Raw genomic sequence first — 17538 nt, forward strand, 5'->3', positions numbered from 1 at the left:
TTGTAAGTTAGCACTTGCTTAACTAAAAAATATTTTTCACTTCTCATGCTCTAAAAGTAGGTCAATATAGCCTTACGAGGCGGGAGTAAAGTGAGTGTTTTAGTCCCTAGGGAGTAAAAGTAATTAATTTTTTAATTTACTTCCAGTGACTTAGGTTTAGGTACTACTTGCTTAGTTTGTGGCATAAAATAAGATTTTGTGTGAGACCATTTTCATGACGAAAATGTTACGTTCTTAGTCTACGTGTTTTAGTTCTATGCTTCCGCATAGAAGGTGCGCCATTCTATTTATTCCAGTTTGTGTATGGACCATTTCGCCGATCCGATTTTGTTATATCTGTGTCTAGTTGGAAAAACATACTTACTGTGAAAACTTTCAAATTGTTGTAGAGTGTAAATCATAAACGATTAATGACTATTTTTTTCTCGCAATCGAAGTGAAAAATAGAGTTTCACCTCGAGACTAAAGTCAATATAAACCCCGGATAAATAGACACCCTCGCTAAAGCTCGGGTGCTAACCAACTCGGGAATATATTGGCTTATTTTAGTCCCTCGATAAAAAATATACTTTTGTTCCCTGAAGAATATATTCCGAAAAGGCCAAACCCAGTCCGGTGACTTAAGTCGTAATCGTAATTTATAATTATAAATAATAATTTAGTTTTGAAATATGTTATTTCCAGTTAATAAGTTTTATTAACAGATAACTTAAGAATTAAACAGATTTAAACCACATTTAAAAATATACTATTTTTAGTTGAATAGTAAAATTATTAATTATTATTATTACCTGCACAAACCTGCGAAGCAATTCAATGGTGTGTGTGAAGTTCCCAATCCGCACTGGGCCCGCGTGGGAACTATGGTCCAAGCCCTCTTGTTCTGAGAGGAGGCCTGTGCCCAGCAGTGGGACGTATATAGGCTGGGATGATGATGATGATGAGTAAAATTATTATTTCTGATTTCTGCTCTACTCAAATAATTCATATTATTCAGGTAATATTTAGGTAGGATATAGAAGGTAGCATGATACTTAAGGAATAACTTTAAAAACCGAAAGAAAAAGATTCTGTAATGTTATTCTGATTTATAATGAAAAAAAAATTTAATAACGTTTCGTTTTGTTGTTGTACATTTCTATCATCCCAATAAAAGTGTTTTATTCTGGCCACTTTTCATCAACATTTTTGTATGGAATAAATAACTTGTATCATGTTCATAGGTAATGTTATGCGTACCAACTGAGTCAACCAACACCATTATTCACAAGGCCAACTACGTAGTTTTTTAAAGCAGACATACTTATTATTAAGAATATGAATATTTTATTCGTTATTCACAAACACATTCACATAGACAGAAAAAAAGTAAAAATAAATTTTGCGAAATCGCGAAGCGGGCCCAGCTCAGCATAGTGTTGGCCGAGGAGGCCGACGCTGGTCCTCCGCTGTGACTGCTTGGTGACTTCTCGGAAGGCGACAAAAAAAAACACAAAAATCACAATTTCATTACAATACAGAGGGCAAGGAAAAAAAATGTTAATAACATAACAAAAATGCAAAATGTATTATTTTATTTAGTTTGTCGGTTAGGGTATCAAATAAGCTTTTGTTAAAAAAACCATTTTTAATACAAGCTTTTTTGCTGATTCTCCTTTTTGTTGACTGTACTTGCATTGTCATCCAAACTACATTTCAGTACTAAATTTCAAGTCGATGCCATTAACCGTTTTTTTAAATATATTGGCTCTGTCCATTAGAGGAAAACTTTGCGAGTTTGTAGTAGGTTGCCATTAACCGTTGAAGAGTTCCGTTCTGCGGAGACGATCCTGGGCGGGATGTCACTACCAGATTGTTGTATTGTCACAAGATTAACATGACTATGCCTAATTTCAAGTCAATCGGCCCACTGGAAGTGGGTCAAATTTAGCTTCCAAGATTTGACCCAAACAAATAAACAAACAGCCCTGTAAGAAAAGAAAAGCTTGTAAAAATTATCCGAAAAGTGTTTTTTCTTTTGTCAAACAAACAAAAATGACGAAGAGGAATTGCGTTAAAGCCTGTGACGTCACGCCGTGCTAAAGAGTGACGCAAATCGTGACGCCACATGAAACTTTAATTAGCTATATCTTTATAATTTTTTGTTTAATTTTTTAACACTACACCGCTGACAAAAAGGTAAAATAAAATGAAAAAAAAAAATTGTTTAAGCACCTCCCGTGCACACATAGCGGAGATGGTTATTTTTTAAATTTAAACTCATCATCACCAGGGATCATTTTTTAGCAAAATATTAAGTTAGTGCTAATTTTGTTACAATCAGGTGGTCGAAAAATCTAAAAAAAAAACTTGAAAGTATTGTAAGTTAATGACCAGCAGTAGAATAAAACCCAATTTGTATTATACATATACTTACATGGTTCTTAGGCATAGGAGCCTCTTAATTTAATTTCGCGTAAGTAACATTTTTATTATTACTTCTGTGTGTAAAACCAATTAAGTGTATCCTACTAATTAATGTTCACTTTATAAATAACACGTAATGATAGCGACACTTAAATATAAATTAATTAAGACGCTGTCCGAGATTGAATCTGCGTTCGCTTGCTTCGTTTATTGAACTACAAATAAATACGAGATACCAAGAATGTTAATTTTTAATTAAGAGCATGGTTCCGTGTCATTATTAACTAGTTTTTTAATGAATTATAACTTTTTACTTTACCTTCCTACACACACATATATAAATAGAGGTACACACGCATACGCATAAATAGTTACAAAAGAATGGTTTATCAATGCACCCGGGAATTTTGCAATTTTTCGGAAGAAAACGAATTAATATATGTCAATCCAGATTTTAAACTCTTTCTCTGTGCCAAATTTCCTCTAAACCAGTCCACCTGTTTAGGTGTAGAAGATTTAAAAATACACACACATACACACTTACTTGGTGATCTTTAAAACTCGAGCCTACATATGTCATGGACAGTCATGGTTGTCCATGACTATAGCGATGATTGCTTTCCATCAAATGAGAGAGAGAGAGAGAGAGAGAGAGAGAGAGAGAGAGAGAGAGAGAGAGAGGGAGAGAAACATTTATTTACACATATTCGATACACATAAAAATACATTAGATGGAGAAAAAAAAATAACATCGAATAGTATAAAGTGGACCCCACTCAGCATAACCAAATGACCCGCGTTCTCGTTTTTCACCTACCTATCATATGAAAATGCAAGTAAATTTCATATTGTAAATTATCTACCCTTACTTATTACAAATACGAGGAGGAGGGGTTGAGAAAACTTTGTAGCTCCACTGAATAATGGCAATAACCCAGGTCATGGTGTATTTAAAATTCCCAATAATTAATAACAGAACCCTAATAAAATAAAACAAAATAAGTATGTTACGGTGCGAGCATTCCACAGCCAATTAGTTTATTGGGCGACACATGTCCTTCCCGGAACGTGGTGATACCATCGCTTAGGGTAGGGCTACACTGGGATGCAAATTCCATTAGTTCAGTAAAAATATCGCTATAGCGTGAAATATCAGAACAAACAAGGTAGCCACGTAAATGAGCTTGCGAGCTTACGCGGCACAACTCTACAACCGGGAGACGGCAGAGAAATGTAGAAACCGAATTTAAAAAAAACAATAATACGCACTAACAAGTGTATAATTTGATTGATTCAGGTGTTATATTGTTAATTGTGTAACATCACAGCCTTATTTACTATGGATATTTTCACTTTGTCTGTACTAATATTTTGAGCCTTTTTTTAATATTACTGACATTAGCCCAAGCTTTACGGGGAATAACAGTAATAATAATTACGTCAATAGAAAGAAAGGAAATATACGTGAAATTACAACACTTACAACAAAAAACGAAGAAAAGAAAAAATATAGAAACAAATTGTCAATAAATGGTCTTGCAACAACAAAACTGCTGGTCTTCGGTTTATAAATTTTTGTACGCCATACTATGGCAAAACAAGGAATGGAACCTATGACATTATGTAAGACCAATTTATACCCTTGTTAATGCAAATAAAAATATTTGAATCTGAATTTATAACACCTGTCAATAGAACTAATCTTAATCATTCATTCACTCATTCACTTCCCAATACACCCTCAACCTAACCAAGACTCCGAAACGGGCGTTAATGTGCTCAAACACTTATATATCTCCTTAATAATAATACTATACATATATTATACTTATATCGGAGAACAAGGCCCTATCGTACCTACTCGATACCCAATTAATAAAAAAACTCCCCGTGTTCTTTTTATAATGTTTCGTTAAACATCTAAATTTGGGTTTTAAAAAAACTCGACGTTAACTTGAACGCAACTTATATTTATTTTGACAGAGGCAGTAAATCGGACCCGCTTTTGTGGGTTGAAAGATTAATCACCTATTATTTCGGTAATTTTAATAGTGTAAGGTGTTGGGCTCTTCTTAGGGGTCCCTGGGCACAGGTACCTTGTTCTCGTGTGGGTTTACATTTTGAAATCAGAAATCAGAATCGTTTAGTTGCTAGAATACAGTATAAATGGTGTTACAGTCTTCTTGCCCATTGTATCCAACCTGCATGCAGGCGTGCAAATTATTAACACATTACATTTTACAATCATAATAATTATCGTAAAAATATATTATTCGTTTATACAGGTCTAATGTCCACTAATAGTCGTTCACAAATGAAATACCCATGCCATAAACACATTAAGTCAAATAAAATTACCTAAAATAAACATCACTCGTTATCTGCCAAATATTCTTTTACACTGTAAAAACATTTATGTTGTAGCCAATCGATTAATTTAGATTTGAATCTTTGCTTGCTCTGTAGTTTAATATCTTCAGGCAAGCTATTATAGAGGACTATACTCATATTGTAACAGTTTTTCCTATAGATCCTTTGTCTTTTCCTTTGTCCACGGCTTATTGGAAAAGGAAATGTGTTTGGGGTAAGACTGTGCGATTGTTCGTGTGTATGACTACCATTTAGCACTGAAACGATTTTAATGTGGTTCTGAGATTAGACGTTTCCATTTTTTTTGTTATTCATGTACTAGTTTTGATGCGTTTTGTATAATTGTTATGATAAAAATAGCAGTGCATAGGGAATATAGGGTAATAAATCATCACTGTTGCTGTTTAATTTCAAATAGCAACAAGGTTTAATTTCTTCACAAAGCGAAGTGAAAAGCATAACTTGTTCATAAAAGCCATTTTACCCTCAAACTATGACGTATCAAGCCAAAGCTCTGGTAAAAATAGACGGATCAAGTAAAATGGTGCGTTATTTAATTATTTCAATTAATTTTGATTTTAATTTTATGATTTTAATTCTAGTTTTGACATATTTTATATTTTTTTATTGTTAGATAAATATAATTAATTTTAAACCGAGCTAACTTAGTTTGTAAATCGTGTACTAACAAATCAATGGCTCTATGTTGTCAGATGAAATAATCTTTAATTTATAAGAAAGAAAGAAAGAAAATACATTTCTTTACGCCATAAAAACATCACAATTAACAACAATAGAATAAAGACAAGACATACATGACGCTAAATAATGCTACGGCTTGCCGTGGCATTAATAACAAACTATCAAAAATTACAAGACACATCAAATATGTCTGAAGGTATTATACTTTCTAATATAGTTGGGTACGGAACCCTCGCATCCTTCATCCAACGGCCGCTTGTAACCGTTTAGCGGCTCAAAGGAGCTTGTTAGGGGCCAGCACTATTTGTTCCGGAATGTCCGCGCACGATTAATGCTGCTAGATAACTTGCTTGTCTATGAACGGATTTATTGGTTTACTATGGCATAAGAGCGAAGCGGTTCGTTGGTCCCATATACTAGTCCTTCATTTTTCGTCTTTAGGAGAGGCTCCGAGGCACGCAACCTAACCTAACCAAAAAAAAATTGGAAAATTCCCGACTTTGTCACTGCAAAGTTCAATATTTCAAAAACGGCTGAACCGATTTTGATAAAACATGTCTAAGAACCGTCGCTAGAAAACCTGCTTTCAATTAAAAAAACCCGCATTCAAATCGGTCCAACCGTTTAAGAGCTACGGTGTCACAGATAGACACACACACAGGCACACAGACACATAAACACACATAGCGGTCAAACTTATAACAGCCCTCTTTTTGCATCGGGGGTTAACAAGCTATGAAAAGAGCTACCACTAAAAAAACATACAGACGATTTTTTTGAAGTAAAGCGTCGCGTCGGCAAGCGCAGCGTAGGACGTCCACCAACGATGTGGACGGATGACCTGGTTAAAGCCGCGGGTTCGCGGTGGATGCAGGCCGCTTCTAACGGAAGTTACTGGAGGTCTATGAGGGAGGCCTATGTCCAACTATGGACGTCCTACGGCTAATACGACGATGATTTTGATGACAACTGCAGGGCTACTACGAAACTCGAAGTTCGTGTCGTGCGGTCCCTCTCGTTCTCGTATTAAATAGTGTAAGTGTCAGAGGGATCGCACGACACGAACTTCGAGTTTCGAGTTTCGTAGTAGCCCTGCTGAACCAGTGAGCTCTTTATCAGGTAAGAGAGGGGTCATTAACGGGTCAGTTCATGTAAAAAAAAGCTATGCTGGCAGTTTCTTTGCCCCTAATGGAAATTGCCGCATTAGCACGCTAAAGTGGCAATGGGCCGGCCATATAACCCGAAGAACCGATAACCGTTGGGGTAGACGAGTTCTTGAGTGGAGACCACGGATCGGCAAACGTAGCGTAGGACGTCCTCAGACTCGGTGGAGCGATGATCTTCGCAGGGCGGCTGGCAAGAGCTGGATGAGAGTAGCCGAGGATCGTGCTCAGTGGCGTGCCATGGGAGAGGCCTATGTCCAGCAGTGGACTAACATAGGCTGATGATGATGATGATGATGATGAATGGAAATTTGCCGAAAAACTAGTCACAATAATCTTGAAGATGTATTTTCAAATCGTTTCATAAATGATGGAGAACAGTTCTGAATTATTTACTGGATCAGGCATTACTTTGCAGAGGTCCGTATCAATGAAGTAAACAGTTACTTTGCTCACCCTCTTAGCATGGTGAACGGTTGTGTTGCACTGAAAATGAGCTCTGGTTGAATACAAAACGCTCAGTGTATTGTGGCCACCAGGTGATAGATGGGTTTGTGTGATTTGTGTGTGTTATTAGAGTGTGGAGGTGGAGGAACTGCATGACCACACATTGTGACGTTTCCGTTCATTAATAGTTCTGAGTTACCAGGCGAAAAAAACAATTAATAGCCTTCTTGTTCGCGAGGTGTCGGATAAATTAGTTGGCGTCTCTGGCGACCCCAGGGCCTGGTCTTTTTTCGCCCAGAGGCTGAGCTTAGCCGTGCAGCATACTAGGCACGATGCCCCGGGTAGGAGAGATACAGGGTTTAGATATTTTTTAATATATATAATTGTTATCGTTTATTTTTATACCTACTATATCATGTTTGTTGAAATAAAAATCATATAATTAAAAAAAAAATAATAGTCTCCCCTTTTTAAAGTTGGTTAAAAATATGCTTTTCTTTTTTGCAGTCGATTAGACTGAATCTTCTGACTTGCGGCGCCCGCGCAGCATGCGATCAATTTAAGTTAAACTCAAGCGCCTGTTAATACGCGCCAAGTGAGAACTTATGTTATTAAGTTTTTAATTAATTGTTTTTAGTATTGAGCCCGGTTTATGAGTGGGAGATTAATTTGATTTAACGAAGGTTTGTTTGAGCCTCAGTAGTAATATACGGTAATAATCACGCCTACTTCGTTGAAACAATTGAAACTTAAATTGCTTGGCTTTTGCTGCTCCCCCCTCTCGCTCACTCCACTTCGCTCCCTCTTACACAGTAAAGTTTAATTAATATATATACTATTTGTTATCATCAGCATTTTGCACGAAATCTGATATTTTTTAAAAACGAAGGACGAGATTCGAACCTGCATCTGATCTCTTCGTTAAACGCACTATTTGGTAAGTGGATAGCAAATTTTTGTATGTATGTACGTCAAGTCAAACCATTTGATTCCTGACCTACCGTAGAACGTTCTCACAGTAGGTGTCACAAAGAATTCCCTTGTCACGCAATGCGATGTCACACCGTGACTTTTTCTACCATTTTCTTGACAAAAGTATGAGATGTCAACTTGACATTATTAGCACAAAGGTCCCACCCTGGGCCATGATTCAATTTGTTCGACTGTACATATAAATAAGTAGAATTTAACTATTAGCAATTAATTTGTCATAAATACTTCAATGATTTGTACCGTTTAGTTTTTATTTATTTATTTTTTATTCGACTGGATGGCAAACGAGCAAGTGGGTCTCCTGATGGTAAGAGATCACCACCGCCCATAGATATCTGCAACACCAGGGGTATTGCAGATGCGTTGCCAACCTAGAGGCCTAAGATGGGATACCTCAAGTGCCAGTAATTTCACCGGCTGTCTTACTCTCCACGCCGAAACACAACAGTGCAAGCACTGCTGCTTCACGGCAGGATTAGCGAGCAAGGTGGTGGTAGCAATCCGGGCGGACCTTGCACAAGGTCCTACCACCTGCAAAAGCACCTGAGTTATCAATACAATACAATTATTCTTTAGAATAACAAAACACAGGTAAGTATATTATAGAGATTTTCCAAGGTAAGCAATAGGCAAGCGATCTCTTCCAGGCAACCTTTACAATAGACAGAAGACGGAATAATTTTAACGAGTCTGGTATAATTTCGAAATTCAAAATTCCTAAGTGCAACATTCCTAAAGAAAAAACTCAGAAAATTAAAATCTAGTATGTACGAAAATCATAAATTGTATACACGGAATCCTTCTTATATGCTAATGCAAAATAATATTGAAAAAATTATCATAGTCAAACAAGCATTGTACGTACTTATTACTTTATTGGCAGACAGTCTGTAATTAATTCACAACATAAATCGAACGCAGGTGTCTCTTAACACGTTTAAAAATGACTATTTTAATAATACCAATCGCATTTATCTTGATATCATGCCTGATATACCGTCACTTGACGAAGAAGCTGAACTATTGGGAGCAAAGGAACATCGTCGGGCCACAACCGATGCCTTTCTTTGGGAACCTAAAGGAATCAGCACTGAGAAGGCAACCCGTCGGCTTGGTATACAAGAAATTCTACCACGACTATCCCCAAGAGAAAGTAGTAGGCATCTACTTGATGAAAACACCAGCCCTTCTAATCAGGGACCTAGAAATTACGAAACATATTTTAATTAAAGATTTCGACACATTCGCTGACAGAGGGATAAAGTTCGGAGAAAAAGATTTGGGTCAAAACTTGTTTCACGCTGATGGAGACACTTGGAGACAGTTGAGGAGTCGATTCACTCCTCTCTTCACTTCGGGGAAACTGAAGAACATGCTGTATCTGATTATTGAACGAGCGGATAGATTCATTGAGCACTTAGATAAAGTAACAACTATAGATCCAGAGCAAGAAGTGCATTTCTTGATGCAGAAATTCACCCAAGCCACCATAGCTGCTTGTGCGTTTGGCCTAGATATTGATTCATATGATACTCAAGCAGAGACCCTTCAAAGAATAGATAAGAAAATCTTTACAGTCAATAGCAGCTCTATCTTAGATATGATGTATCCTGGAATATTAAAGAAAATGGGAAAATCCAAGTTTCCAAGTGAAGTCAAGGATTTCTTCGTCAATTTGACAAAAAAAGTAATCGCACAGAGAAATGGTAAGCCTACTGATAGGAATGACTTCATGGATTTGATGTTAGCTTTAAGGGAAAAGCAGATTCTTGGTCCAAAAGGAGATACAGATACTGGTGCTGAGAAGGTCGTAGAAATGTCAGACAGTGTTATAACAGCACAGTCGTTTGTTTTCTACGCTGCTGGGTACGAAACCAGTGCTTCTACTATGGGTTTCATGCTATACCAACTAGCTCTCAACCCTGATATACAAGACAAAGTTATAGCAGAAATAGATGAAGTCATGAAGAAGCATGATGGCGTTATATCTTTGGAGTCCATGTCCGAATTGAATTATATGACTAAGGTTTTTGATGAAACGCTAAGAATGTACCCTATTATAGATAAATTGAAAAGGTGTGCTCAGATGGATTATAAGGTGCCTGGGACCGATGTTACCATTATGAAAGGACAGACTGTTTTGGTTTCGGTGCATGGGATACATTTTGATGAAGTTTATTACCCTCGCCCGGATATTTTTGACCCTGAAAGGTTCTCTGTTAAGAATGTGGCTGACAGACACTCTTGTGCGTACATGCCGTTTGGTTTGGGACCTAGACATTGTATAGGTAAGTTTCTATTTATTTTTGACACTTGAAGATTACTTAATAACTAGGAATTATAGTAGATTGTTCAACAAGGGACTAAAACAAGCCACAATGAAACGAGATGTTTAGCCACCCGAGCAGGGCAAGGGTGGCTATAGTTCGAGTGGCATTATGGTTGTTTAGTCTCACGTTAAACACTCTACTTTTCACTTTAAATGCGAGGAAAATAAAACAATAGTTTGTTCCAAATTACAATATTATTAACTTTTTAAAAACGTACGCACGACTAATGGACGGCCATCTGTTCAAAATTCAAATAGCAAAAAAAAATTGTTGCGGCGTTTGTCTTTTATTTTATGTTTATGAGTGACGCTTTAAAAGCTTGCACATTTAGCCAACAGTTTCGAAATTGAAAACTATTTTAAAACTAATTGGACTATGTATATAAAAACGAATTAATCCTTAATATAATTGAATAGATTCATATTCGTAATCATAAATTGTATTTCACTAAATTAAACCATCTTTTTTAAATATTTTTGCACAGTTGTCATTTTGAGGTTATTTCCACGCCTAAAAATCCTCTATTCACAAACACCCTGTTGGCTGTTTAGGGGTTTCCAACGTAAATTAAAAAAAATACTTTAATCCCTAGAGAATAAAAAAGAGCTTTATTCCCGATATGCAGAAACTAAAGTAACATTTTAAGAGCATGAGAAGTAAAATTATTTAATATTGTATACCCTTAAAAAGATAAAGAAAGAAAATTCATGTATGACGGCAAAATAACACATACACAGGCTAGAAAAATAGAAACAAAAATACATAGATAAATTAGATAGTCTAGTGCCATAAAAAAAATTGAAAGCATTTGTGTTTAAGTAACAGATACAGGCAAAACTATAAGCAACTATGCCGACAAAATGATGACAAAAAAAAAATTTAAAGTAGGGGTGATGTTTTCTTATATTCCTTCAAAATTACAGCTTTCTAGCCCTGTAAGTCTGAGCAAAGCCGCAGACGTACAGACGGACAGACAGACAGACAGACATGGCGAAACTATAAGGGTTCCGTTTATCTCGTTGAGTTTCTTGCCGGATTCTTCTCAACAGAGGTTTTTCCGAACCGGTGGTAGAGTTTTTTGACATTCATAAGTGCTTGTTATAGCCTAAATTGAATAAAGATATTTTAAGTTTGACTTTGACTTTGCCATTTTGGCTACGGATCCCTAAAAAAGACTTTTGAATAATTCGTCTGTGATTTCTAAAGACGTCATTTTTAATAACGTATTAATAACAATTGTCAACTAATCAACTGTTCAAACTGAAGTATTTGAAATACAATAACATTCTTGCATGTACTATTCTTAGAATTGGATAGGTGAAATCATCGATAAAAATAACGAAGGGACCTATAATCTGTGATTTGACAGTTCATTATGACATTCATAAGCCGTGGTGGCCTAGTTGTTTGACCTATTGGCCTCACGAGCAGAGGGTCGTGGGTTCAAATCCGGGCTAACACCTCTGAGTTTTTTGGAGTTCATGTGCGTTATTGCATTTGAAATATATCACAAGCTTTACGGTGAAGGAAAACAAAGTGAGAAAATACAAAACCTCTGCAGTAATTCAATGGTGTGTGTGAAGTTACCAATTCACATCGGGCCCGCGCGCGTGGGAACCCCAAGCCCTCTCATTCTGAGAATTGGCCTGTGCCCAGCAGTGGGGTAGGCTGGGATTATGATAATTTAAAGAAAATCCTCGATAACATTAAAATCACCTGAGAAGACTGAAGCTAGTACAGTCACGTGCATTAATATGTAAACGATTCCATATTTGCAAAAGTATATATTTACGCATTTTTTTTAAATTAAATAAACACGCATAACGTTCAAAATGATTTACCTACAAAACCCACCACAATAATGTACACGAATCACAATTTAGTATACGGTATTTGCTCCCATTTTTAGGCAATAAAATGGCAAAAACGGAACCCTTATAGTTTCGTCATGTCTGTCTGTCTGTCCGTCCGTCCGCGGCTTTACTCAGGGACTATCAATGCTAGAAATGCCAACAAAATGGTACAAAATTTTTATGGAGTACCTCCCATAGACGTAAACTGGGGGTGATTTTTTTTCTCATCCAACCTTGTAGTGTGGGGTATCGTTGGATAGGTCTTATAAAACCATTAGCGGGTTGCTGAAACGATTTTTCGATTCAGTGATTTATTTGCAAAATATTCAACTTTAAAGTGCAAATTTTCATTAAAATCGAGCATCCCCCCCCCCCCCCTCCTCTAAAATCTAAACCGGTGGGTTCCAAAAATTGGAAAAAAATCAGAATGGTATTAGGTATATCAAACGTACAAGGAAAACTATAACGGTAAAGTTTTCTTGAGAATTATTAGTAGTTTAAGAGTAAATAGCAGCATATACCTTATGCAATATACCTATACTTGGAATATTCCGTACAAAATACGAAATCCTTGGCAAAATATTACTTAATTTTTTCGTAATGGCTACGGAACCCTATTTCGGGCGTGTCCGTCACGCTCTTGGCCGGTGTTTTAAAATACGTGAAAATTTCTAAATAACATCTACAACGCAGCGTCAATACTTATGTAAACAAATATGAAATACAAGTCAGTAGGTGCGTCATTTCAGACTATAAAGAGGTTAACGTTTTAAACTTTCGTGATTCTCACTCATAGTCAAAATACCACAAACGGGACGTATCACGCTATTGTTGCACAAGTAATATTTACCTCGACGTTTCGGCAACGTTACAGTTGCCGTGGTCACGAGTAGACTACATAGAGAGAGAGAGAACGAGAGTAGAGTAGAGTTGCCGAAACGTCGAGGTAAATATTACTTGTGCAATAATAGCGTGATAAGTCCCGTTTGTGGTATTTTGACTATAAAGAGGTTTCTAGTCAGCCAACGTTTTATTTATATCTTTAAAACTTAGCTACAAATATAACCCAATTTTAGACCACACAAACTTATCTAAGTAGGTTATCATTGTCAGGATTTGTTGTCAAGTATGTTAAAGTATATTTACTTATTTATCAAAGGTAGTTTATTGAATTTATATTAATACCCACTGTTATCTTTATTCATTGGCGAGTGGGAACCCTGTGCTCTTGGCGCCAAACCGGTTTCGAGTCAACGGTGCCCAACGGAAACCCAAGCCCTCTTGTTCTGAGAGGAGGCCTGTGCCCAGCAGTGGGACGTTTTTTCAATTTCACGTGCAAGTCGTAAGAGTTTGACGACCAGATGGCCTAGTGGTTAGAGAACCTGACTACGAAGCTTGAGGTCCCGGGTTCGATTCCCGTGTCGGGGCAGATATTTGTATGAAAAATACGAATGTTTGTTCTCGGGTCTTGGGTGTTTATTATATTTATCTTAATTATATTTATCCGTTGCTTAGTACCCATAACACAAGCTTTGCTAAGCTTACTTTGGGACTAGGTCAATTGAAACTCAAACTCAAACTCACACTCAAACTCACAACATTTATTGACAAGAAAAACACACTACATCACAACAAAAACACAGTAAAAACATAAATAGGAGAAGAGATGAAAATAAGAGACATTGTGCTGTAGTGTGATGCCAAAAGGACTCAGCTCAGCATGTGCCGTAGCCCTGTAACCAGAGCTGCAGGGCTGGTTTTCAGCTAAACCCCGGTGAGTGTGCACCCACGTAACCGAACGCATAGTTATTGCGGGAAAAGAAAAAAAACTATATATTATATTATATACTAGCGCCTCTAGCGGTGAATTCATTCGCGATAGCCCTCATTCCGAAATGTGCACCACCTGTCTAAAACAACGTCTTACTGTATTTATATTTCCATGAAATCCTCCAAAAATCAATCAAAACACGAAAAAAAGGATCGCAGAAAGTAAATGCATGTTAATTGTTACCCCAAATTTAACGCGAGCAAAGCCGCGGGCAAAAGCTAGTTATATATATATATATAAATCATGACAAATATAAGAATTATAAAATACCTATAAACATATATAATTGGTGTGAATTGTCCCGTGATATTTATTATTTATTTATTATTATTATTATTAAGTCGTAAGAGTAGGCAATGATTTATACCTAAACTTGACTTTTGTTCGAGAGAGTCCTTTCTGTACGTTAGTACTATTAGTTGTTATGTGTCATTGTATTGTATTGTACATCATTGGGTAATTATTGAGGTGTAAGATAAATGTTACAGAAATAAAAAACATTTTGATGTGGTCTGTTTTATTTTGAACATAAGGATATGTACCGATAAGATGCTTTATATTATAAGAGATCGATAAAGTTTATTTTGGTTAAAAAAAGCAAAAATCCAATTTTAACGGTAACAAAAATGAGCACCGAGACCACGAAAAAGAACATTTTGTTTATTTTAAAATCTTATACTTAATTGTACTATTTGAATGAAAATCCGATCATAATGAGAAAACGAATAAGCATTATTTAATTAATCAGGTATCAACAGAAATAGACAATCGATATCTATATAAAAAAAATAATTAAAACTTGACCACGAAAATGACGACTACAAATTGTCATTTTTGTGACCTTTTAAATACTATCTAGAAATTATTTAATTAAAGTAAGATTAATAACTTCAACTCACAAACCAAAACAGCTTTCAATACCTTCCCCCCGTGCAGGTCTACGGTAGACCCGAACGAAATTATGTTACAACGAAACAACACAACAAAATGCTCCTCTAAATGACGAAGTTTTTTTTTAATATTTAGATATATACATTTCACACGTACATTCAGGGCAAAATAATTCTTGAACCTCTCGCCAGTTAACAAAATTGGCGTCGCACTGGTCATAATTCCTATAACCACACCTGGAGCAAATGTTGATGACGGTCAACCATTCTTCATTTAAATCAATTAAATCAATAACGGATAAACGATTACACTGTAAAAAGCAGAAAATTCTATAAAAAGTGTTCTGTATTTTTCTACTTGTAGGGAAATCATCTTTTTCGTGGTCTTTAATCAGTTTCGTGGCCCATAGCACCACGAAAATGATGACCACGAAATTGAAAAGTTCTTACTTTCGCGGCTCTGCAGTAAATATCCTATAGGTTTGAAGCAAATGAAATCAATATTGAATAACTTAACTGCAAATGACACAGCACCAGTAAAACATTATATTTATTTACCCAATACTCACCAAGTCGCAACCGTAACGAAAATGACGCTCGATCTTTGACGCAAATCTAACTTGAACCTTTATTACATTAATTATAGATAAATGATTATGGCTTGCGATAAACATTATACGTCATATTTACGCAGTCTTATTTTCAAAGTTGCTTATAGTTAAAAAAGGATTTACAGGAGGTTTGACCTCTTTTTTGTTTAAAATATTACTTAATAAGTGTGGCTACGAAAATGATGGTGTATTTTGGAACAACGGGAAATGTAGAAAAAAATAGTCTTATCAATGTCCTAATTTTTTTATGTTTGCATGAATGGTATATCATTATTATGAATATTCAATCCATGTTTTAAACAGCAAGTTTTTCTATACCTTGTATTTTTTACAATACTACAAAGTAGTCAGGGATAATCCGAACCTGACCACGTAACTGACTTTTGTGCAGAAAATTTAAGTTATTGTGGAAAAAAAAGATAAAATAGAATAAAATGTATTTACCACAAGTTTCAGTGATAATATCTTAAGCAACTTAAAAACAATAAACGATATATTTTTAATTTTATAACTGAAAATTTAAGTCTGAACACAATTGAACCTCTCGAAATAATAACCCATTTCATCTCCATGGCCATCTCCGTGCTATATGGCCAGCCAATTGCCACATTGCCCATTGTATGCCCGCGTCAATTTCAATCTTCGACTTTGACTGTACATAAAAACATTTCAGGTATGCGGTTCGCCCAAGTGCAGTCCAGGGTTTGCATGACGAAACTCCTCGCCAGGTACCGGGTAGAAGCATCAGCGAGCACCAAGAGCCGTTGTCAGTTCTCCCCGACGCGACTGGTGCTGTACCCTGAAGGTGGCATCAGGCTGAACTTTGTGAAGAGACAGCCTTAGCGCACGATAGATTATGGTCAATTATATTATAAGATTTAAATTGCATTTTTTAATTCATCATCCCAGCCTATGTACGTCCCACTGCTGGGCACAGGCCTCCTCTCAGAACAAGAGGGCTTGGGCCATAGTTCCCACGCGGGCCCAGTGCGGATTGGGAACTTCGCACGAACCATTGAATCGCTTCGCAGGTTTGTGCAGGTTTCCTCACGATGTTATCCTTCACCGCAAAGCACGTGGTAAATTCAAATGTAATTCCGCTCATGAATTTCGAAAAACTCAGAGGTGCGAGCCGGGGTTTGAACCCACGAACCTCTGCTTGAGAGGCGATAGGTCAAACCACTAGGCCACCACGGCGACATTTTTTAATTATTCACTGTTAATCGTGTTGTTAGACGACAGAATGGCCAAGTGCTTAGAGTGCAATGAAGCTTGAGGTCCCGAGTTCGATTCCCGATCGGGGCAGATATTTGTATGAATAATACTAAATTTTGAACATGAAACTACCGTGAGACTCACTCATATTAAATGATATTGTAACGGATAACTCACGTCTTAAATCGAGTCTAGCTCCACATGTTTCGGGCTATTTCGTAGCCCTTCTTCACAGGAGCACGCGACTCGGCAGCTGCCGCAACACGCGCCCTGTGAAGAAGGGCTACGAAATAGCCCGAAACATGTCGAAACATTTAATAATACTAAATGTTTGTTCTCGAGTCTTGGGCGTTATAGATGTATTTAACCCTAATACAATCTTTGCTTAGTTTGGGACTAGGGCAATTGGTGAAAATTGTCCCATGATATTTATTATTATTTTCATTATTAATTGTGTTTAGCGTTATTTACTACGGGAGCATGATGTGCGCAACTGCATCAAAATATAAGGCGCTCATACCATACTTGGCAATCCTAATTTTACTAATATTATTAATGTGAAAGTTTGTGGGTTTGTCTGTGTATGTTTGACACTCCTTCACGCTACAGGATTTGGATGAAATTTGGCAGATCTGAAATAACACATAGGCTACTTTTTATCCTGATATTCCCACGGGATAGGGATAAAAATTCCAAATCTCAACCGCTGCGCTTGCGTCCCGGAGTT

At 36.6% G+C, this 17538-nt stretch overlaps 1 protein-coding gene across 1 annotated transcript; it reads left to right on the top strand.

The window, feature by feature from the left end:
- The first annotated feature begins 8981 nt into the window (after window positions 1-8981).
- Window positions 8982-16496, top strand: LOC141442237 (cytochrome P450 6B1-like). Its single transcript, XM_074107167.1, has 2 exons — window positions 8982-10369; window positions 16270-16496. Exons 1-2 carry the CDS (start codon window positions 9025-9027, stop codon window positions 16437-16439), a joined length of 1515 nt encoding a protein of 504 aa, XP_073963268.1. The 5' UTR covers window positions 8982-9024; the 3' UTR covers window positions 16440-16496.
- The last annotated feature ends 1042 nt before the right edge of the window (window positions 16497-17538 follow it).

The sequence above is a fragment of the Choristoneura fumiferana genome, chromosome 25 (genome assembly GCF_025370935.1).
Source record: "Choristoneura fumiferana chromosome 25, NRCan_CFum_1, whole genome shotgun sequence".
Classification (NCBI taxonomy): Eukaryota; Metazoa; Arthropoda; class Insecta; order Lepidoptera; family Tortricidae; genus Choristoneura; species Choristoneura fumiferana.